We start from the raw sequence: 23,174 nt of genomic DNA on the forward strand, positions 1-23,174 counted from the left end.
CAATAATAAAGCACAAAAAAAAACAAATACTTGATATCACTGTGTTCAGAAATGCCCAATCTATCAAAATATAAAATCAATTAATCTGATCAATAAACGGTGTGGTAGGAAACAAAATCAAAACGCCAAAATTATGCTTTTTGGTCGCTGCAATATTGAATTAACATGCAATAACAGGCGATCAAAGCATCGCATCTACCCAAAAAAGTATGATTAAAAACGGCAGCTCAAGATGCAAAAAATCAGACATCACTGAGCCCCAGATCCCGAAAACTGAGAACGTTACAGGTCTCGGAAAATGGCGACAAAATCGCTACTTTTTTTTTACAAACTTCTGATTTTTTTTCACCTCCTAGATAAAAGTAAAACTCTACGTTTGGGATCTATAAACTCGTGCCGACCTGGGGAATCATACTGCGGGGTCCGTTTTATCATATAGTGAACGTGGTAAATGAAAGAAAAAAAATAAATATGAATTTATTCCCGTTTTCCAGTATAATATGGGGCAAAATGAGTGGTGTCATTCAAAAGTACAACTTGTCACGCAAAAAAACAAGTTTCATATGGCTATAGTGAAAATAAAAAAGTTATGGAACTTGGAAAAAGTGGAGGAAAAAAACGAAAAATCGCCCGAGGAGAAAGGGTTAAAACCAACTCAGTGTTTTCACTTCAATGTATTGTCCAGAAACCCTATCATCAGAATGTGATCCTTAGATTTCTTATACCGCGCCTGTGGGAAGATATTTGGGGAAGCAGGTTATATCTGCAAATGTAAAACGAATTTGTTGGGTCGCTCACTTGTGCTGACATCTAGTGGCCAAATAAGGTAATTATCTAATGGCCAAACAAAGCCCAATCACAGGCTGCTGTACTGCCAGGCCAAGATAAGCAGCTGGCACAGGATAAAAGCTGCTGTATAGTGCGCCCCCCTCTGGTGGAAAGGAAGGTGGTCTTCTGAGATCCAGAGAGGACACCAGTGCCCCTTTATTAAACGCTTCACAGCTGCACACTGGACACATGTGGCTGCATTCTGTGTACAGCGCTACGGTACATGAGGCGCTATGTAACAGGTGACGGCCCACCATGGAGGAGACATCCCCCAATACCTGGAGAATACACAGTCACCACTGCCAGGAAGATAATGGCTCCCCCCATCATCAGCAATCAGAGCAGACAACCTCAGGGGAAAAAGCACAAAGCAGAGGGGGAAGGGAGGCCGCAGACACTGGAGAGGGAAGAGGAGGGCCCGGCCTATGGGGCAGACAGGAGGCGGCAGGGGGCGGAGGAGGGAGGGCCGAGGCGACGGCACCGCTCCATCCGATAAAGATCCGACAGCAAACCGGGGATTGTGAGGACATCCCATGTGGTGAGCACCGGACGCGCCCGGCGGGGAGACACGTGTACAGCCCGGCCACCATCCCGGGAGCCATGGACGAGGACCGCGCGGCGGAACAGATGAGACCGCTGCTCACCACGGTACCAGACTCCTCTCATTGTCTCTGTGCGATCACTGAGGGCACCACATGCCGGGCACTACTGTAATGTATGAGCACTCCGTGATACGTGGGTACAGCAATCTACTGGCACTGTGTGGTGTATGGGAACTGTCATGTACGACCACTTCGTGGTGCATGGGCATTGTAATGTATGACCACTCTGTGATGCATGGGTACAGTAGTCTATGGGCACTGCATGGCACACAGGTGCAGCAGTGTATGTTGGCAGCGGTGTATGGGCACTGTGTGGCAGACGGGTGCAGCGGTGTATGGGCACTGTGGCAGACGGGCGCAGCGGTGTATGGGCACTGTGTGGCAGACGGGCGCAGCGGTGTATGGGCACTGTGTGGCAGACGGGCGCAGCGGTGTATGGGCACTGTGTGGCAGACGGGCGCAGCGGTGTATGGGCACTGTGGCAGACGGGCGCAGCGGTGTATGGGCACTGTGTGGCAGACGGGCGCAGCGGTGTATGGGCACTGTGTGGCAGACGGGCGCAGCGGTGTATGGGCACTGTGTGGCAGACGGGTACAGCGGTGTATGGGCACTGTGTGGCAGACGGGTACAGCGGTGTATGGGCACTGTGTGGCAGACGGGTGCAGCGGTGTATGGGCACTGTGTGGCAGACGGGTGCAGCGGTGTATGGGCACTGTGTGGCAGACGGGTACAGCGGTGTATGGGCACTGTGTGGCAGACGGGTACAGTGGTGTATGGGCACTGTGTGGCAGACGGGTACAGTGGTGTATGGGCACTGTGTGGCAGACGGGCGCAGCGGTGTATGGGCACTGTGTGGCAGACGGGCGCAGTGGTGTATGGGCACTGTGTGTCACACGGGCGCAGTGGTGTATGGGCACTGTGTGTCACACGGGTGCGGCGGTGTATGGGCACTGTGTGGCACACGGGCGCAGTGGTGTATGGGCACTGTGTCACACGGGCGCGGCGGTGTATGGGCACTGTGTGGCACACGGGCGCAGCGGTGTATGGGCACTGTGTGATGTATGGGTACTGTAGTGTATGGGAACTGTCATGTACGACCACTTCGTGGTGCATGGGCATTGTAATGTATGACCACTCTGTGATGCATGGGTACAGTAGTGTATGGGCACTGCATGGCACACAGGTGTAGCAGTGTATGCTGGCAGCGGTGTATGGGCACTGCGTGGCACACGGGCGCAGCGGTGTATGGGCACTGCGTGGCACACGGGCGCAGCGGTGTATGGGCACTGCGTGGCACACGGGCGCAGCGGTGTATGGGCACTGCGTGGCACACGGGCGCAGCGGTGTATGGGCACTGCGTGGCACACGGGCGCAGCGGTGTACGGGCACTGCGTGGCACACGGGCGCAGCGGTGTACGGGCACTGCGTGGCACACGGGCGCAGCGGTGTACGGGCACTGCGTGGCACACGGGCGCAGCGGTGTACGGGCACTGCGTGGCACACGGGCGCAGCGGTGTATGGTGGCAGTAGTCTACGGGCACTGCGTGACAGGTGCAGCAATATACGGGCACTGTGTGGTATGGGTGCAGCAGTTTATGGACTCTGCGTGGCACACGGGGGCAGCAGTGTATGGTGGCAGTAGTCTACGGGCACTGTGTGGTATGGGTGCAGCAGTTTATGGACTCTGCGTGGCACACGGGGGCAGCAGTGTATAGGTGCAGCAGTGTATGGGCACTGCGTGGCACACGGGTGTAGCAGTGTATGGGTGCAGCAGTGTATGGGCACTGCGTGGCACATGGGGGGGGCGAGCAGTGTATGGGCATTGCGTGGCACACGGGTGCAGCAGTGTATGGGCATTGCGTGGCACACGGGTGCAGCAGTGTATGGGCATTGCGTGGCACACGGGTGCAGCAGTGTATGGGCACTGCGTGGCACACGGGTGCAGCAGTGTATGGTGGCAGTAGTCTACGGGCACTGCGTGACAGGTGCAGCATTATACGGGCACTGTGTGGTATGGGTGCAGCAGTTTATGGACTCTGCGTGGCACACGGGGCAGCAGTGTATGGTGGCAGTAGTCTACGGGCACTGTGTGGTATGGGTGCAGCAGTTTATGGACTCTGCGTGGCACACGGGGGCAGCAGTGTATAGGTGCAGCAGTGTATGGGCACTGCGTGGCACACGGGTGTAGCAGTGTATGGGTGCAGCAGTGTATGGGCACTGCGTGGCACATGGGTGCAGCAGTGTATGGGCATTGCGTGGCACACGGGTGCAGCAGTGTATGGGCATTGCGTGGCACACGGGTGCAGCAGTGTATGGGCATTGCGTGGCACACGGGTGCAGCAGTGTATGGGCACTGCGTGGCACACGGGTGCAGCAGTGTATGGGCACTGCGTGGCACACGGGTGCAGCAGTGTATGGGCACTGCGTGGCACACGGGTGCAGCAGTGTATGGGCACAGCAATGTACTGGCACTGCGTGGCACACGGGTGCAGCAGTGTATGGGCTCTTCAGTACAATAGTGCTATCCAGTAGATGAACACTAAATACTGGCACATAGGCACTGTATGGTATGCGCACACTAATATACAGGCATTATATGGTACATGCACTATATACGGTAGATATAACATGCTGGCACCTGGCATGGTACCCTTGTATACATGGACAGTGATGTGCGGACAGGATGACCAGGTAGCATGGCGCGCAGTGGTGCACGGTAGTAGGCACAGCTGTATGGGCGGGCACAGTAACCTTATGCCTCTGCACTACAGTGCCCCAGTACCGAGTGTATATGTGGCGTCCTGTACAGTGTCTGCATCCAGATGCCGCGTAACGCATGCCCCCTCATGTGGAGGTGCCCGTGGGTGATTTGTGGGCGCTCGTCACGGCGGCGTGTCACCGGCTGCAGGGGGCGGCGAGGAGCACGTGTGCGCGGGGTTTCCACATCACCGGTGACTCCAGCTCTGAGGAAATGAGTCACACGGAAGAGGCGCCCCGCCCGGCCCCCCGGTGTGTGGTGTGCCGGCCCCCCCTGCATTAGTGTGTGCCGGGACCCTGAGCAGACCCTGGTACAGAGGAGTCCGTGCATCGCGTGGTTCTTTAGTGTCACATGAAGCACAGTCTGCTCGGGGGACGTTTGGGATCCAGCAAATAGATGGCATTAGTGGCGCGCCGCCAGTGTCGCAGGTCACTAGACCGATACCATTGAAAGCACTGATGAGAGAGTGAGCGGCGCCTCCTCCCTCACCATTCTCCCGCTGTGTCTGCCTATGACATCTCAGCACAGAGGAGCGCGATGACGTCACTACTGCGCGCTGTGGTGAGATGTGCTGAGCGGTGGACACAAACTGCGGAGACCAGAGCAGCAGGGAATGAATATTTATGTATTTAATCACTATGGTCAGACTATGGCGGTTGTATGCTATGATATGGCGGAATATGGGGACGCCTAATGCTACATGGATGCTACATACTATATGGGGTGAATTATAATACATGGCGGACTATGGGGGTGCATTAAAGGGAATGTTTCGTCAGGGGAAAAAAAAAAATCAATAACTGAAAAAATGTAAAGTAGTAATGTTTTGTTTAAATATTTTTTTTTTTTTTTTTTTATTGCGCAAAATATATATATATAAAAAAAAAAAAAATTTGATAGTTTCCACTGTTAAACACTAGGGAGAGCAGCTTCTGAAATCCTACAGAAATCCCACTGTAGAAAAAGCTCACATTACAGCTGCAGTAAAGTGGGTGGAGTCTGCTCCCCTGTGTGTGATGGCACGCCTCCCCCCTCCCAATTTGAGTGTTGATAACAGAGAATGACATGTAGGGACATTGTGCAGAGCCATTCTGTTGGTGACCAGAAATGTCTAAAGTGTCACCAAGGACAGCAGGAGTATCACACAGGATAGGATTAGATACACGGCTCAGCAGTTTCACACAGGAGGATTAGATACACAACCCCCTGCAGTCAGTATCACCGGTACACACACAAGCCGACAGGTGGCAGGCGGAAGGGGGGGGGGGCGGGATGTTGAACGGGGGGTATTTTTGGAGACAGTAGCAGCAGTGGTACTCACATGCAGACGCACGCACTCGCGCGTGCGTAGAGCGGAGGGGGGGGGGTGTCATTAGAGACGGTAACTTGCAGGGGCTGGGGAGAGCGGAAGGAGGGAGGGGATGTCATCGGAGACGGTAACGGGGGGACACCCCGTACTCACACATCCTGGCAGGTGACAAGTGTAAAGTGGCGCAAACAGCATACGCTGTGAGCTCCACAATGATGGCGCTGATCTCCTCCCTCTGCTGTGATCTGGACAGCCCAGATCACAGCAGACGCCCACTGTAACGTTACTGAAGGGGTCGGATCCCGACCACTGTTCTCTATGCACAGGGGCTGCCATAAAGGAGTGAGTAACTGTCGTTTCACGCAGCAAATCCAGCATTGCAGCCCCCAGTGCCTCCAGTAAAATTAGAATTACATAAAAACTAAATAAGCTGCGATTTTCATTTTGTATTAGGTAAAATATATCTTTGGACCGTGTTAACCAGTAGAGATAAAAAAATTTTAGGAAGAGACCTGAGTAGTCTCGAAAGCTTGCTATTATTACCATCTTTTCAGTTAGCCATTAAAAGGTATCAACCACTGAGGACTTCAGTTCTTTTAAACATTTTGTATTAAAAATACTTGATTTAATAATCACTATTTATAATACAAAAATAAAAAACCGCGATATCTTCCCTTTAAACTGTTTGAAGGACTATGGGGGTGTATTATAATATATGGGGAGTGCATTATATGAGATAAAGGACTATGGGGAATGCATCGGGACCCATCGAACTCAAGTTACGCCACTGATGCCACAGTCACTGCAGCAGTGCAGTTTTGCCTTTTGATGGGTCACAGATGCCTGTGGGATTTTGCCAACCCCTAGTACATCACAAACCATTAATAGTGCCATTTAGTTGTGGTGAAATGACTGTTCAGTGACATATCAAGAGTCCGATGGGCCCCCACCTGCATGTTGTTCAGATGCATCTACATCCTAAAGACTTGTGTGTTCACTCCCCCATGCAATAATGTCCTCCGTCCTGGTGCACTTCTGTAAACATGTCCCCCGTCATGGGCTCCTTCCTGTAATAAGGTCCATCCTGGCCAGCATTCTATAAGAACTGTCCCCTATTCTTGGCCCCTTCCTATAAGAAATGTGTCTAACTTGTGGTCCCTTACTATTATAATGCCCCCTATTCCTCACCACGTAGCTGCAGAACAGATCTTGGCAGAATGATCTTATGGCCTCCCCTATCACGCCCTGACCCTGTGTGACAGCGTGTCTGACTGCTTTTAATCAGAGGCGCTGTGTGCGTCCCTACATAGGTGTAAAAATAAATAGCAGGCGTGGGGGGCTGGTATTCTCAGGCTGGGGAACCCATGCTTATTGGGTCCCCTTCCTAAAAATAGCAGCCTGCAGCCGCCCAAGATTGTCACATCCATCAGATGCGACAATTCCAGAACTTTACCCAGCTCATCCCGATTGCCCTGGTGTGGTGGCAATCGGGATAATAAGGGGTTAATAAGCTCACATCTGCCACCAAACCCTGGATTAGTAATTCGAGGCATCTGAGACTACCCCCCCCCCCCCCACCCCATTAATAATGTGTAAATAAAAAGAAATAAAGGATTTTTTTGGTGTGTGTGTTTATTTCACACCTTTTATTAACTCCCCAAAACACCCAGGTTCGACGTAATCCACACTAGGTCCCATGACAATTCTAACTCTACTACATTACTGAAGGCACAGCACACTGGCATAGAAAATAACCGCTTGCTGTGAGCTTCAGGCAGAGACTCCGCCGTAGTGATGTCACTCAGGTTATTTGCAGTCACAGCTGGAGGTTACCACGGTCCTCTACCTATGACCACAAGCATCCTAACCTCAGGGGACCTCACCTTAGGTGAGGACACTCAGTTCACAGAAACAAATTATATGAAGGAGCCGTCTTACCCTTGTATCAGCTGCTGGATTCAGTTTTCAACTGGCGGGACCCGCTCATGATTTAGGAGGAAGCAATCCAAGAAAGCTTAAAGTAGAAAAAGGCAGACGCAAATCCAGCGGTGTTCCTCAATGACCAGAAGATGAAAGTAAAATCATATAGTCTTTATTGGAAAAATATAAAAAATCCAGCCAGAGTGGCAGTGACAAAACGGGAGATTAGTCAGAGACTAGTTTCGGCATACAAGCCTTCGTCCTGGAGCCTTGTATGCCGAAACTAGCCTCTGACTAATCTCCCGTTTTGTCACTGCTTCTCTGGCTGGATTTTTTATATTTTTCCAATAAAGACTATATGATTTTACTTACATCTTCTGTTCATTGAGGAACACCGCTGGATTTGCCTCTGCCTTTTTCTACTTTAAACTCAGTTCAGACCTGCATCTCCACACAGAAAACCACAATTGTTTTGCCAAGAGATGTAGATTTGTTGCTGAAATATCTACACCATATTCCTGCACCCAATCTATACTTCCTGGCAAAAAAACCCAATCAAAACACCATACGGTTTTGATGCTATAGGGATGCAATTTTTTTTATTTTTTTTTTTATTTTTTGTCAGGAGGTTAGACTGTGTAAAATATTTGAGCTCAAAATATGCATCTCTTGGCGAAAAAATGCCTAAAAACCCTCTAGTTTTGCGGTTTTCTGCCAGGAGGTGAAAATTTGGTGCTGAAATGTCTGCACCATATTTCAGCAACATATGTGCACCTCCAAGCAGAAAACTGCACCAAAACGGCGTCAAATCCGTTTATGTGCATTTCTTTTTTTTTTTTTTTTTGGCGAATTGATGCAGAGTTGGTGCTGGATTTTTTTTTTTACACCATATTCATGCACCCAATCTACACCTGGCAATAAAAATCTCATCAAAACCACATGGTGTTTTGATGCATGTGTTTTTTTTTTTTTTTTTGTCTAGACGTGTAAATTGGGTGCATGGATATGGTGTAGACATTTCGGCACCAAATCTGCATCTCTTGGCAAAAAAAATATATGCAATTTTCTGTCAGGTGATGCAGGTCTGTGAACTGAGTGTCCTCACCTGAGGTGAGGCCACTCAGTTCAATGAGGTCAGGTTACATGCGGTCACAGGTGGAGGTCTAGGGGCACCTCCAGTTGTGAGGGCAAATAACTTGAGTGATGTCACTGTTCATCACTGCGGCTCATTCTCTCCCTGAAGCTCGCAGTGGGCGGTCATGTTCTATACCTGTGCGCTGTGGCTTCAGTAATGTAGCAAAGCCGGAATCATCGTGGGACCTCATGTGGATTATGTCGGACCTGGGTGTTTGGGTGGGGTGGGGGGGTTAATAAAGGGGTGAAAGAGGGTGGGTTTTTATTGTATTTTATTTTAAATAGAGGATTTTTTTTCGATGTTTTCCTTTTTCATTTACAGATTAGTAATAGAGGAGTGATCTTAGACTCCTCCCATTACTAATCTAGGGCTCAGTGACACATGGGAGTTATTAACCCCTCATTACCCCAATTGCCACTGCACCTGGGCAATCGGGATGAGCTGGGTAAAGTTCTGGGATTGCGCATCTAATGCATGTGACAATCCCTGGCGGCTGCAGGCTTCTAGTTTAGGCTGGGGGGCCCAATAAGCATGGGTCTCACCAGCCTTAGAATACCAGGCCCCAGCTGTTGGCTTTATCATGGCTAGGTGTCAAAATTGGGGTGGAGGCACCAAACGCAGTTTTATTTTTTTATTTAAATAATTTAAAAATAAAAGCTGCATGCGGTCCCTCTTATTTTCATACACAGCCAAGATAAGCGCAAGGCTTTGGGTTGCAACCTGTATTCATAAGCTTTATCTGTGCTGGGTATCATAATATGGGGGGACTCTACACCTATTTACTTATTTTTACAGCAATATAGACACACACAGTGTGTGATTGAAAGCCGTCACACAAGGTGGGGGCTTTGACTACAACCAATCAGAGATACGGCGACTGCCGGTGGGTGGGGGAAGCAGTCCATATGCATAGGGATAATGGGTGACCCCGGAAGTGGGGTTAGAGCCTCACGTCGACTTGTAAGTACCCGTATTTTTCGCTTTATAAGACGCACTTTTGTTCCCCCAAATTTTGGAGGAAAGTAGGGGGTGCGTCTTATAAGCCGAATATAGGGGGTGTGTGTGTGTGTGTGTGTGTGTGTATATATATATATATAATATGTATATATATGTGTATGTGTATGTGTATGTATGTATGTATGTACACTGCAGCGTCCAGGGGAGGTGGGGGAGCTGCTGGGTGCAGGTGAACGCTGCGGGCTGCAGCCTTTGATCTCCTGCACCCGCTCATATAATATGCACAGCCGCTGTCCATCTCCAATGGTGCTGAAATCGCACGCAGTGAGGGGCTGGGGCAGCAGTGCATATTATATGAGCCTGCGTCCCAGTGTGATCGCACATGCCCACCCCTGTGTTAGATTTGGCCCCCAGGCTGCTGCTCATTCTAAAATAAAAAATCTTTACTTACCCCTGCAGCGTTTCTCCCCGTGTCCCTGCTTCCACTGTGATCAGGCAGAGAGCTCAGGCTGCTGTGCCGATCACATGACCGCACTGAGAACCAGGAAGTGGAAGAACAGAAGCACGGAGCCAGACAGGAGGGAGCTCAGCGCTGGAGGAGGTAAGGAAAGAGGGTTTTATTTTACTTTGGGCAGCAGCCTAGGGGCCATATCTGACACAGGGGGACTTGTGCGATCTATAGGGGCCATGGGCAGCACTATGGGGGCCATATCTGACACAGGGGGACTTGTGCGATCTATAGGGACTATGGGGGCGATATCTGACACAGGGGGACTTGTGCGATCTATAGGGGCCATGGGCAGCACTATGGGGGCGATATCTGACACAGGGGGACTTGTGCGATCTATATAGGGGCCATGGGCAGCACTATGGGGGCGATATCTGACACAGGGGGACTTGTGTGATCTATATAGGGGCCATGGGCAGCACTATGGGGGAGATATCTAACACAGGGGGACTTGTGTGATCTATATAGGGGCCATGGGCAGCACTATGGGGGCGATATCTAACACAGGGGGACTTGTGCGATCTATAGGGGCCATGGGCAGCACTATGGGGGCGATATCTAACACAGGGGGACTTGTAGATCTATAGGGGCCATGGGCAGCAGCATGGGGGCGTTATCTAACACGGGAACGTGTGCAATCCATAGGGGACCATAGGCAGCACAGGGGAAAGTGTGCCATCACAAGGGGGCTATATTCAATATAAGGGGGCATATCCAGATTAAGGGGGCTAATTTTAGGATGGGGGGCTATGAGGGACATATACCCTATATGATTTGTTAGAGGGACACTGGCATTATAAGATGGACCCCATTTAACATTAAAAAAAAAAAATTCTCTTTTCCTTCACCAAATTTGGGGGTGCGTCTTATAATCAGGTGCGTCTTATAATGCGAAAAATACGGTATATAGCGCCTGATTTAATCCCCCTATCCTTTCTCCTATTATTTTTAAGCTCCTATTTCTGGTCCCTATAGACTTCTATGGGGATTGGCATCTGGCCGGATATCTGGGATCCATTTCGGGCCCAAACCAATTTTTTTCTTTAAAAACCAAACCCACTTGGACCTGCCGAACCAGGCTATCTTGTAGTCCGCCCACCACTATTGGGGACATGTCAGTGTCTGAGGATGCCTTTTTGGGAGGCTATTGACTACAAAGCTTTTTGTAAGTGGGTAACATTTTTATTTATTTTGGCAAATGGCCAAGCCCGTTCTTTTAAGCCACAACTGTTCAGTAATAGAGCGTTCCGGTGCTCGTGTGATAGAAACCTTCTTGAAGCGCTGATTCCAGGTTTCAGGTCTTTGGTGTGACAGAGGATTGTCCGCACCTTGGATATAACAAGGATTGGCTCAAAAACGTTCAGGCCACTTGCACAGCTTCCTAGATGCCACCCATGCCTACCAGTTATAATGATGTGCGGTACGTAGCTGTGTGGTGCCTCCATGGTCAGTGATGCGCGTTGATCTTTGGTGTGTGATCCACAGTGGCCTTGTTTAACCATGAGACAATTTTTACATCTAAAAATAATGTCACAAAGAAGTTAAGAAGGATCCTCTTATGTGGATTGGGATTACCGTGTTTGTTGGGCAGGTTAGGATATTGTTACTGACTTTTACCGTTTAAATGGATTACCTGGCTGTTTAGTGACATTTGACTTGAAACATTGGAAAGGTCAGCACCCGGTGTGTGTATTTATGCAGCCTACCATGATATTTTCTCTCTGTATTCCTAGTTTAGGTAGCATCTTTTCTTTAGTCTGCGAGAGCTCATTACACAGGTTTAGAGGGCATATCCATAGAAATAAAAATGGGGCAATGCACAAATATTAAAGGAAACCTGTCGCAACCAGAAATGCGGTTTACATGCAGGTAAAGTGTTTAAACGGAACCAGTCACCAGGATTTTCGTATATAAGCTAAAGCTGGCTGATTCTATACAGCTCGGATGTTTAGGTTTGAAATCCAAGAAAGTAAAGTTTATAAAATGAGCTTATTGTTGAGTGACAGTTGCACTTGAGCAGATAATATATTCATAGTTATCCCCTCCCTCTGTTAGAATTAGCATAAGTATTCTACAAATGACTCACTTTGTCTCTTGCAGGACCTGTGTGAGGTCGTACCAATGTGACCTGGTATCAGCTTGGATGGCTGAGGCCCTGCCCCTTCTGGTCACATGGGTATGACCTCACACAGGTCCTGCAACAGACAAAGTGAATCGTTTGTATAATGCTTATGCTAATTCTAACAGGAGGAGGGGATAACTATGAATATATTATCTGCTTCATTGCAACTGCCACTCAACAACCAGCTAATTTTATAAACTTTTTTTTGGATTTCAAAACCTAAACATCCGAGCTGACCACTACAAGTATGTATAGAATCCGCCTGATAGTGCCAGTATAGCACTGGATTTAGGATATATACGAAATTCCTGGTGATTGGTTCCCTTTAAAAGGGAACCAATCACCAGGATTTTTATATATAACCTAGTGCCAGTATAGCACTGGCTTTATTAGGCTGAGTCTATACATACCAAATACCTGGTCAGCTCGGATCTTTAGGTTTTGAAATCCAAGAAACTAAAGTTTATAAAATCAGCAGCTTCTTGAGTGACAGCAGCTGAGGAGCAGATAATATCTGTGGGGGAATTCATAGTTATCCCCTCCCCCTGTTAGAATAAGTATAACATCAATGTAACTTTTCTCTTCCAAGGCCTGTATTGAGGTCATAACCATGTGACCAGAAGGGGTGGGGCCTCAGCCAACTAAGCAGTTGTCAGGAAGCAACAAGCAACATTTTCCTATTGGCTGAGGCCCCGCCTCTTTTAGGCACATGAGTATGACCTCACCACAGGTCCTGGAAGTGAAAAATTACATCGATGGTATACTTATGGTTATTCTAACAGGGAAAAGGGATAACTATGAATACCCCCCCCCCCCCCAGATATCTGATCCTCAGCTGCTGCCACTCAAGCAGCTGCCAATTTTATAAACTTTACTTTCTTGATTTCAAAATCTATACATCCGATCTGTTCACTAAAGGTATGTAGAGAATCAGCCTGATAGTGGCAGTACAGCACTGGCTTTAGGTTATATATAAATATCCTGGTTATTGGTTCCCTTCTAAGGCTGAGTGCCCACAATGAATGTTTCAGAGAGTATTTGACACTGCGCATTTTCACTACATCAAAAACGCTGCGTCTTACAGTTCCAGCAGAGTGGAAGGGATTTGAAGAAATATCCTGCCCCCTGTGCTTCTTTTTTACTTGGCATATACCTGCGGTGTGTTTCCAATCCGAAACCTGTCAATCTCCATATAGTGTAGTAGAAAAGGGGTAAACAGATTCCCAAGTGCGTTTTGAAATTGTAATAAAAAAGTGGAATTCAACAATTGTTTTTTTTTGTTTTTTTTTTTTCCTAGTTATGTTGTTTACTGATTGGATTAATTTAGCTTCTGTTAAACAGATCCGTGCATCAGCATCGCTCTGTACAGCACAAATCGCAATCTCTTTTATGAATGCCGGCTGGCAGCACACGAGGTCATCAGCTGACCCCACTATCATGACTACCCATCGGCGCTTTGCGATTATGTCATGGGTGTGCTGATGGGCGATGGAAGCAGGTAATGGCGCTCTCCACCGGCATGTGTTAACCCCTTCAGCCCCCAAGCCTGTTTTTACCTTCATGACCAGGCAAATTTTTTTTCAATTTTGTCACTTCATGAGAACTCCGGAATGCTTCAAAGAATCCCAATGATTCTGAGTATCTTGTGTTTGTGTGGTTTTTTTTTTTTGGTTTTTTTTTGTTTTTTTTTTTTTGTTTGCCTCCCCTCAAAAAATAGCTGATAAATAAATAACATTTCCCACATCTACTTTATATCAGCACGATTTTTAAACTTTTTTTTTTGTTAGAATCGTTAAAACCTTTATCAGCAACTTACAACAAAATTTACAAAACAATTTTTTTTTTTTTTTTTTTTTTTTCTGTGAAGACTCCCTGGGTCACAGAAAATACCCTAGTGACACCATTCTAAAAACTGTGTCCCTCAAAGTGCCAATCTTGGTGATCGTAGTTGTATTGCTGGTGAAACCACTCCTGTTGACTAGTCCTATTTGGCTTTCTGTCAGAAACGGCAGGCACCTTCATGCGATCCCCGTCACTGCAGTCACGATGGCCGCATGATTTTTTTTTTCCACACATTACAAAGACACACTGATAGGGGTCCACAATCTAAATTCCCTATGCGGACAGTGTTGCTGATGTATGTGAAGTGTTATGGAATTAATAGCACTATATAAGTGAGTAAATATTATTAATAGAAATAATAATTGACATTCTATTTAGGGAGAAGGGGCGGAGCTCTGCATCCAACGCCTCCCTCTGTCTCTAGTTGCTCCCTACTCCCATTGTCGTAGACTCCTCAGTAACAGCTCCCTAGTACATTGTTAAACTGCTCTATAAACCTCTGCTGTAAAGCGGGTTGTCAGAGTAACCAGGGAGTGATTACAGCTGGATTCGCTGTGTAGTGTTGTCTGTTCCCGCCCCTGCACCACCCTGATGATTGTAAACTAGTGGCTGCAGGGAGAACACAACTTAATTTTTCCCGCTGTTGCAGTAAGGGTTTGTGCCTAAAGTTTTAGTAACATTTTTGCTGTGTAAAAAAAACAAAAACAAAAAAAACCCCACAACATTTTACAGTACGAGTAAAGTGGATGGGATTACTAGAAATGTCATGTCTAGTGTGTATATTATATATAGATATCGTGGGTGTGTGTGTGGTTTTTTTTTTTTTTTTGTTTCCCTCCAATTCGCAGCATGTTAATTTCTCCTGCAGGTACGCTGAGTTTTCTGTGCTGAATTATTTCCCATAGTCTTGCATTAGATGCGGAAATTCTGCAGATAAAATGCCCACATGCACTTTTGGTGCGTTTTTTGATTAGTTTTCGAAGCGTAAAACACATGTAATCCACATCTAATGACTTCAATATCTGGTATCTTAAAAAACAAAACTGCTTTATTTAAAGGGAACATGTGTGGTCCCCTATTCCCTCCAATCCAGCAGCAGTCATACCTGTATCTCCAAATTCTCTCCCTAACCAGCCCTGTATGATGTTATTCACTAAAATCAATGCTTTAAAAAAAGGATTTATAAAATCTGCTCTTCCTCTGCTAATTAGGACCTTGACTAGTCAAAGTGTGTTGTTTCCCTGACTAGTCGGCCCTCTTTCCTTGTTATGACACCCCTGTGAATGTGATAACATGATTCCCATGAGCTGGTGTCACTGCCAGCTCCTGAAAATCTCCTGCACGTGCGCCGCTTTGTTCACTCACATTGCGCATGTGAAGTCGGGAGTACGCGGAAACTGTCTTTCCGATCATGCGCGGTGCTCCTTGTTGAACCCGGGACGCGTACAGCTGGCTTCAGAAGCTCGATGATGTGAGAACAAAGCCATGTGCATGTGAGAGCTTTATATAACGCTGGTGATGACACCGACTCTCGGAAATCATGTTATAACATCCACAGGGGGGTGATAACATGCTAGGTGGGCTGGGGAACTAACGCCCCATCAAATAGTCAAGGGGGGGGGGGGCATTCGAATATCATAAATGGACTTTAGAAATACTGTTTATAAAGATGATGTGTTTGTGTGCAATGTAATAAGGGGACTGTAAGGCAGGGAATTTGGATAGGTACACACAGCTGCTGATGCTTCTGGGGGCACCTGACAGGTTCCCTTTTTAAGACCCCACTCTGGACATACTTAGAGATGCACAAATGCATTTCAACATTTTCATACACTTTTTCACTAAACCCCCCCCCCCCCCAAATAACCCACCCCCCCAAAAGAAACCCCAAAACACTGTAAACTACAGCAAAGCTGACAACACCAAGGCCCTACATGAGATTCCAGCTCCCCTCTTCCCAATATGTACCCTCCCATGCCCCTTCTTGTGGCTGATGTAGATGGTCGGGATGCTTTAAAGCCTTTGTCCTCTACTGAACAACCCCTTATTAATTGGCTGCAGTTTCATGTGAGCTGCCAGACTTTGATCCCAGCAGACTGGCAGAGGCCGCATCGCTGATTACAGTGGAGTGGTGCCAATCTGGGTGGGGACCATCACATATATTTTTTTTTTTTAATTTTTATTTTTTTTTTCTTCTCATATCCTTGTGACATGAGAAGATTTGTAGATTTGATATATCCACAGGATATTCTAAATTATCTGAGGTGCGGTCCCAAAGGAAAACATTATCACAAGAAAGGAGCCTTGCCAAGCATTCTGTGAAGGCAGAGGTAGCCCATTTGTAGGGGAGTTCAGAAAATAAATGCATTTTTATTTTTTTATTTTTTTTTAGATGTTTCCATTGTGCCATTTTGTTTATATTTTTTTAATTCTCAATAAGATATCATACTTTAGTGATGAGTGAGCACTCCCACGCTCGGGTGCATAGTACACATAACTAGGGATGAGTGAGCACTCCCATGCTCGGGTGCATAGTACACATAACTAGGGATGAGTGAGCACTCCCATGCTCGGGTGCATAGTACAAGTAACTAGTGATGAGTGAGCACTCCCATACTCGGGTGCATAGTACACATAACTAGTGATGAGTGAGCACTCCCATGCCCGGGTGCATAGTAGACATAACTAGTGACGAGTGAGCACTCCCATGCGCGGGTGCATAGTACACATAACTAGTGACGAGTGAGCACTCCCATACTCGGGTGCATAGTACACATAACTAGTGATGAGTGAGCACTCCCATGCTCGGGTGCATAGTACACATAACTAGTGATGAGTGAGCACTCCCATGCTCTGGTGCATAGTACACATAACTAGTTATGAGTGAGCACTCCCACGCTCGGGTGCATAGTACACGTAATGAGAAGCTGGATGGGTGCAAATCGAGTACTGAGTATAGTTGGAGTCAATGGGGAACTCTTCCTTGAAAAAAAAATGCTTGGGTTCCCGATTGACTTCCATTATACACGAGTTGCGAGCATCCAACTGCATGTTACAAGTACCGAGCATTCACGCATGGTAGTGCTGGCTCATCACTAGTATTGTCTACATACTACATACTGTGATTTTTGGTCTGTTTATAAAAGTCCACGAAATGGAAACCAGACTGACACCATATAATAAATAGTGGTCTTCTACTTCAGTTTGTATCCATTTAGTAAAGGATCTACATTAATTAACAGAGAAAATGCACGCCAAGCACAGGTGTGAACAGAGTCTGAGCAGTAAAACCGGTGTCACAAAACCTAAAAAAAAATTCGGATGCAGGGAACATACCGTACTTCCTTTTCCAGCAGGCATGTTTGATTTGCAGTTAAAAATTTTATAATCTATGAAAATTCTGCACCTAATATCTAAGGCTGGGTTTACACATATTCCTGATGCAGGTTTTACTGTGATTTTTCAAAAACAAACAAAAAAAGCTGAATTTTAATTTCCCTTTTGGAACATCACTGCAAAAACTGCATTGAGATCACACCATGTGAGCATGGTCTAAAGGAAACTTGGGTTCATCCCAAAAACAAACTGCGAAGATGGGCAAAGCTTTTTGAATTCTATATTTCATCTTTAGGCCTCGGTTCCACTTGCGTTTTGCACAGACGAGTGCAATCCGATCTCTAATGCAAAACTATGGGGCAGTGTCCATCTCTGATTTCTCATGCCATAGCGGCATGCAGAATGGATCACTGCATGCTGCATTTGGCAGGGATTCTCGGCTCACGCACCCCCATACAAGTCTATGGGAGCGTGTGACACATCGCACTGCACTCGCATGTAACTCGAGTGCAGTGCATTGTATGCGGAGACAGACAGCGGAGGAGATGGGGAGAAAGTGTTCCCCGCCCCCCTATTCTCCGCAGTTGTGATAAGATCACATCACATTCGCATGACGCTCGCAGCAGAGGGTCATTAGCATATCGCTTCCTATGCCCTCGCATCGGAAGCTGTACGCAAGTGGAACTGTACCGTTAGGCTTTCTCTCTTAATTTGCTGGTTCATGAAAATGTAGCATGGAGATAAAAGTTGCTGATCCACGAGGATCCGTGCAGAGCGACATCTAAATTCCATAATCGGTGCTTAACTTGTGGCTTTGAAGTGTGTGGGATGGCGGGGGATTCTGACTTTGCTGTTCGGCAGATTGCTGAGCCACCTTTTGCATTGAGAGCTTTTGTATATAAGGATTAGCTTTCCAAAGGTGAAGCAAATCCATCAGTGATCCATCCACTCATTAGTCAGGAGGCTGTGGCAGATAGGGGTGTACTTTTTAAACAAAATAAAAAGTCCATGAACACCTAGATTTTGGGCTCCTATGACCTAAGTGGCTTCTGTAAAGCATAAATCAAAATGTTAACACTTTAAGATGGATCCTCCCACCACTCATAATCACACACAAAAAAATAGAAGAAAAATGATTAAAAAGATCAGGATTTACAATAAGAAACACGGCACCACGTCTGTATTTATCAACCACTCCTGGTTTTAGCTACAAATACTGAGGTAAAAACTCACAAAATACCCTGTGTGCACATGGCCTAAATCGGAGGTCTTAAACATGCGGCCCGCAGACACCTAGACCCTGTGACTATTGCGCCCGGTACATATATGGAGCCGCCACCGTCAGCACTTTACTTCCGGCGAATATAATTTGCAGCACCGCGCAGAGAAGCATGCCTCTACACAGCTTTACTAATGTCAGTTGCCGCCGGCCAATCAGAGGCCAGCAGCTAACGTGGGTGTATTTTGATTGGCCGGCGTGGCTACCATTAGTAAAGATGAGAAAAGCAGGAGTACCACAAATCGCTCCCCAATAGGAAAACGTTGATGGCGGCAGCCTCGTGTACCAGACAGTGATCGTCGTGGCCCTCTCATTGTCTAGGTGCCTGCGGCTGCAAGACACCAAGGAAACGGAGGAATGGTGAGATATTTTTTTTTTTTTTTTTTTTTAAATGTGAACAACGTCATATCTGGATACTACAGGGCACATTACTACAAGGGTACAATATGGGCATATTACTACAAAGGTGCAATATGGGCACATTACGACAGGGCACAATATGGGCACATTACGACAGGGCACAATATGGGCACATTACCACACGGGGCGACAATATGGGCACATTACCACAGGATGGGGACATTATTAAAAGATGCGGACCAGGATAGAAATAGGACTACAAAATGTTGGGCAAAATTACTATATTGGGGTAATTGTAAAATTATATTGCTTACAAGAAGGGGAGCAAATAAAAAAAAAGTGTTTTTTGTTTTCTTTTTTTTTCACCATAAGTATTTTTAACATATAAACTGAAATAAGATGATCTTTCTGTGAATGTTGAATTCTTGTTGGTCCTTTTGAACAGACCATTAAGTCACCACCGATTGATTGTCTTGTATCTGCTAGTCTGTATGGGTCCTTAATCGCTGCAGTGTTTCACAGTAAAACATGAATGCCTGGTTACAAGGGTGTTAGGCTACATGCGCACGCTGCTTCTTTTTCGTGTTCACAAACTGCAGCCAAAACTGCACCTTGTCAGAGAGAGCCTGGAAATGTCACAAAAAATGTAGGTGCTTTTTTGGTGCGTTTTTGGCTGCAGTTTTGTCAACAATTGTTTCATGTATTATTCAGTTCAAACAAGCCCATATGCTTGTTGAACTGAAAAAAAAAAAAATTAGAAATAAATAAATAATTAAAAAAAACTGGCGTGCGGTCCCCCCCCCCCCAATTTTAATGCCAGCCAGATAAAGCCATACGGCTGAAGGCTGGTATTCTCAGGATGGTGAGCTCCACGTTATGGGGAGCCCCCCAGCCTAACAATATCAGTCAGCAGCCGCCCAGAATGGCCGCATCCATTAGATGCGACTGTTCTGGGACAGTACCTGGCTCTACCCGATTTGCCCTGGTGCGTTGGCAAATCGGGGTAATAAGGAGTTATTGGCAGCCCATAGCTGCCAATAAGTCCTAGATTAATCATGTCAGGCGTCTCCCTGAGATTCCTCCCATGATTAATCTGTAAGTTACAGTAAATAAACACCCACCTGAGAAAATCCTTTATTAGAAATAAAAAACACTAACAAATTCCCTCGTTCTCCCATTTAATAAGCCCCAAAAAGCCCTCTATGTCCGGCGTAATCCAGGATGCTCCAGCGTCTCTTCCAGCTCTGCTGCATGGAGGTGACCGGAGAAGCAGCAGACACCGCCGCTCCTGTCAGCTCCACGCAGCAACTGAAGAGAGCCGCGCGATCAGCTGAGCTGTCACTGAGGTTACCCGCGGCCACCGCTGAATCCAGCGGTGGCCGCGGGTAACCTCAGTGACAGCTCAGCTGATCGCGCTACTGCGTGGAGCTGACGGGAGCGTGGAGGACGGGACTATCAGCGGCGGTGGTGGCAGCGAGAGGGGTCCATCATCTCCCCTGTGCGTGCACGCTGGGGACAGCGGTACTTCGGGGAACACTTGAAGGACGGGACTATCGGCGGCAGCGAGAGGGAAAAAATCAATGTTTTCAGCTGCCAATGTCCATCCCCCTCTCGCTGCCGCCGCTGATAGTCCCGTCCTTCACTTGTTCCCCGAAGTACTGCTGTCCCCAGCGTGCACGCACAGGGGAGATGATGTGGAGGACGGGGACGATCAGCGGCGGCAGCGAGAGGGGGATGGACATTGGCAGCTGAAAACATTGATTTTTTTTTTCCCTCTCGCTGCCACCGCCGCTGATAGTCCCGTCCTCCACATCATCTCCCCTGGGGACAGCGGTACTTCGGGGAACACGTGGAGGACGGGACGGGACCACTTGCCTGTTACCTCACTTCCTGACAAATCACCTGCGTTTTTGGTACCAAAAACGCAGGTAAAAGGCAGGTAAAATGCACCACTTTTGATTAGCATGCATTTTTCCTGCGTTTTTGATGCCCTCATTGATTTCAATGGGTGACAAATGTTGACAAAAACGCAGGAAGAATGAACATGCTGCATTTTTTTTGTCACAAACTTTTGACAAAAAAAACGCTGACAAATAAACTGCAATGTGCGCATAGCAAATCTGACTTCTCATAGACTTTGCTGGGAAGTCAGATGTCAGAAAGTTCAGCTGACAAAACTGCAGCAAAAAAGCCGGAAAAAAAAAAAAGCAGCGTGCGCATGTAGCCTAATGTTGCAAATACACTGGCAGCAGGCTTCTGGTGACTGGTCTTTTTGAGGTGTGGATGCCATGGCTTCTGTACATCTCTGATTATGCCTTCGTGGTCTCATAAACGTGTGTGTGTGTGTGTGTGTGTGTGTGTGTGTGTGTGTGTGTGTGTGTGTGTGTGTGTTTTTTCCTGTATAACGTTACAATTTCATTGTCCTGTCCATGTGAAGTGACAATCCGTGATAACTTTAATATGTTCGAGTAGCAACAACTTGATGATAGCTAAAGTGGTGTAAGTAATGAAGTCCTCTGTGACGCCCCCACTTCTGTGTCCGGACTCTGTTTCTCCCGCTCTGTTCTCTGATTACTTGCTTATGATCTCAGTGTTGCTTTTTGCCTAGAGCACATGAGAACCTTTGATGTGTCTGAGCCTGTTACTCATCTGACTTTATTATTCCAAGGCACTATGTACACTGAAGGCGGGGGTCACACAAGCGTATGAGTCGGATAAGTGCCATTTGATAAATCGGTTTGCACTTGGCCCAATGTTAATCAATGATACAGGTCAGATCTGTACGTTTTTTCCTCAGCTGTAATCTGGCTGAGCATGGCCGCGTCTCTCTGCTCACGTGTGCCCATATAAGTCTATGGGTGTGTGTGACACATTGGACTGTCCTGATGTCATCCCACTGCAGTGCGATATACGCAGAGACACACCGGAGAACATGGAGAGATTACGGTAATCTCTTCTTCTTTGCACCTGTGAGCTGATTCTCGCATGCAGAAGAATCTGAGTGCAGTGAATGACTCTTGGCCCACGCTCGCAGCAGAGTCTGAGCCGAGGGTCATTACCTTATAGCATCAGATGCTATACACTCGTCTGACCCCGACCTAATGGACAGACTTTTCTTTTTCTCCTAGGGTCATACTGACATAACTAGGACTATGTTCACACTAGTATTTTGCCTTGGTATATAACGGCAGCCCCAATTTTCTGTTGGAAGAGTCACTACGGTAGACTAATACCCTTAAGGCCCCGTTACACATAGCGATCTCATTAGCGAGATCGCTGAAGCGTCACAGGTTTTGTGACACAACAGCGATCTCGCTACGTGTGACAGAGCAGCGACCGGCCCCCCACTGCGATATCACCGATCGTACCTGAACCTCTTGGTTCATTTTTTGATATTGGTGTCCTGCTGGGCAGCATGTATCGCCATAACAATGACGAGCGACCTCGTTGGCATGCCTGGGTGGAAACACTACACCTCTATCGAGGTCTGAGTCGTCAGAATAGGTCCTGTGTGACAGGGTCCCAACAACCGCCGAGGTCATTATATGGATCGCTGTATCGTTGCTGCGTCGTTAATTAGATCTGCCTGGTTGCCATCTCGCTAGCGACCATATAGCAATGTACCAGCGATCCTGACCAAGTCCTATCGTTGTCGGGATCGCTGGAACGTCGCTATGTGTATCGGGACCCTTAGTTCCTGACTGACCTCATTTGACTTGTGAAGGGTCCAATGTGGTGTTTCTGGTTTGATCCAATGAATGGCTCTAAATAATCCATTCCGTCAAATCTGCTGACCAAGTCTTGATGGCCGTTTCTACAGAGGTAATATGGGCTTTATTTCTTGATGAAAATAAGACCAAGCCCAATACCACCAACACAGCTAAGCGTAGAGATATGGCTGATAATGGGTACCTAAGGGCCCTTTTTTTTTTTTTTTTTGTTTTTCCTGGCCATTTGCTCCTTTTTTCTATATAACGGACCCATCCATCTCTATGCATAGCTGTGTTGGTGGTATTATTTTGATTAGGATTATGTAAGTCTCTTGAATGTGGTGTAATACCCAAGATTTGCTTGATAATTTTGAGATTTATTTATTGTATGTGCTTTCATGTATTCATGCGAATATACTCAGCATTTTTGCACATTGTTTCCATACCACAGCAGTCAGGTTGTGTCCTTACACCTCCTATTATGTACCTATTTGGGCTGTATGATTTA

The 23,174-nt window shown here is 46.9% G+C and overlaps 1 protein-coding gene across 7 annotated transcripts in view; it reads left to right on the top strand.

The window, feature by feature from the left end:
* Positions 1–1,297: 1,297 nt before the first annotated feature.
* Positions 1,298–23,174, top strand: part of SLC4A7 (solute carrier family 4 member 7) — a 156,855-nt gene continuing 134,978 nt past the window's right edge. For all 7 annotated transcript variants that reach the window (XM_075315261.1, XM_075315259.1, XM_075315262.1 and 4 more), the window contains exon 1: positions 1,298–1,476. In XM_075315261.1, the coding sequence (XP_075171376.1) occupies positions 1,429–1,476 (48 nt within the window). In that variant the 5' untranslated portion in view covers positions 1,298–1,428. The remainder of the gene's footprint in view (positions 1,477–23,174) is intronic.

Source organism: Anomaloglossus baeobatrachus, chromosome 6 (assembly GCF_048569485.1).
Source record: "Anomaloglossus baeobatrachus isolate aAnoBae1 chromosome 6, aAnoBae1.hap1, whole genome shotgun sequence".
In the NCBI taxonomy this organism is placed as follows: Eukaryota; Metazoa; Chordata; class Amphibia; order Anura; family Aromobatidae; genus Anomaloglossus; species Anomaloglossus baeobatrachus.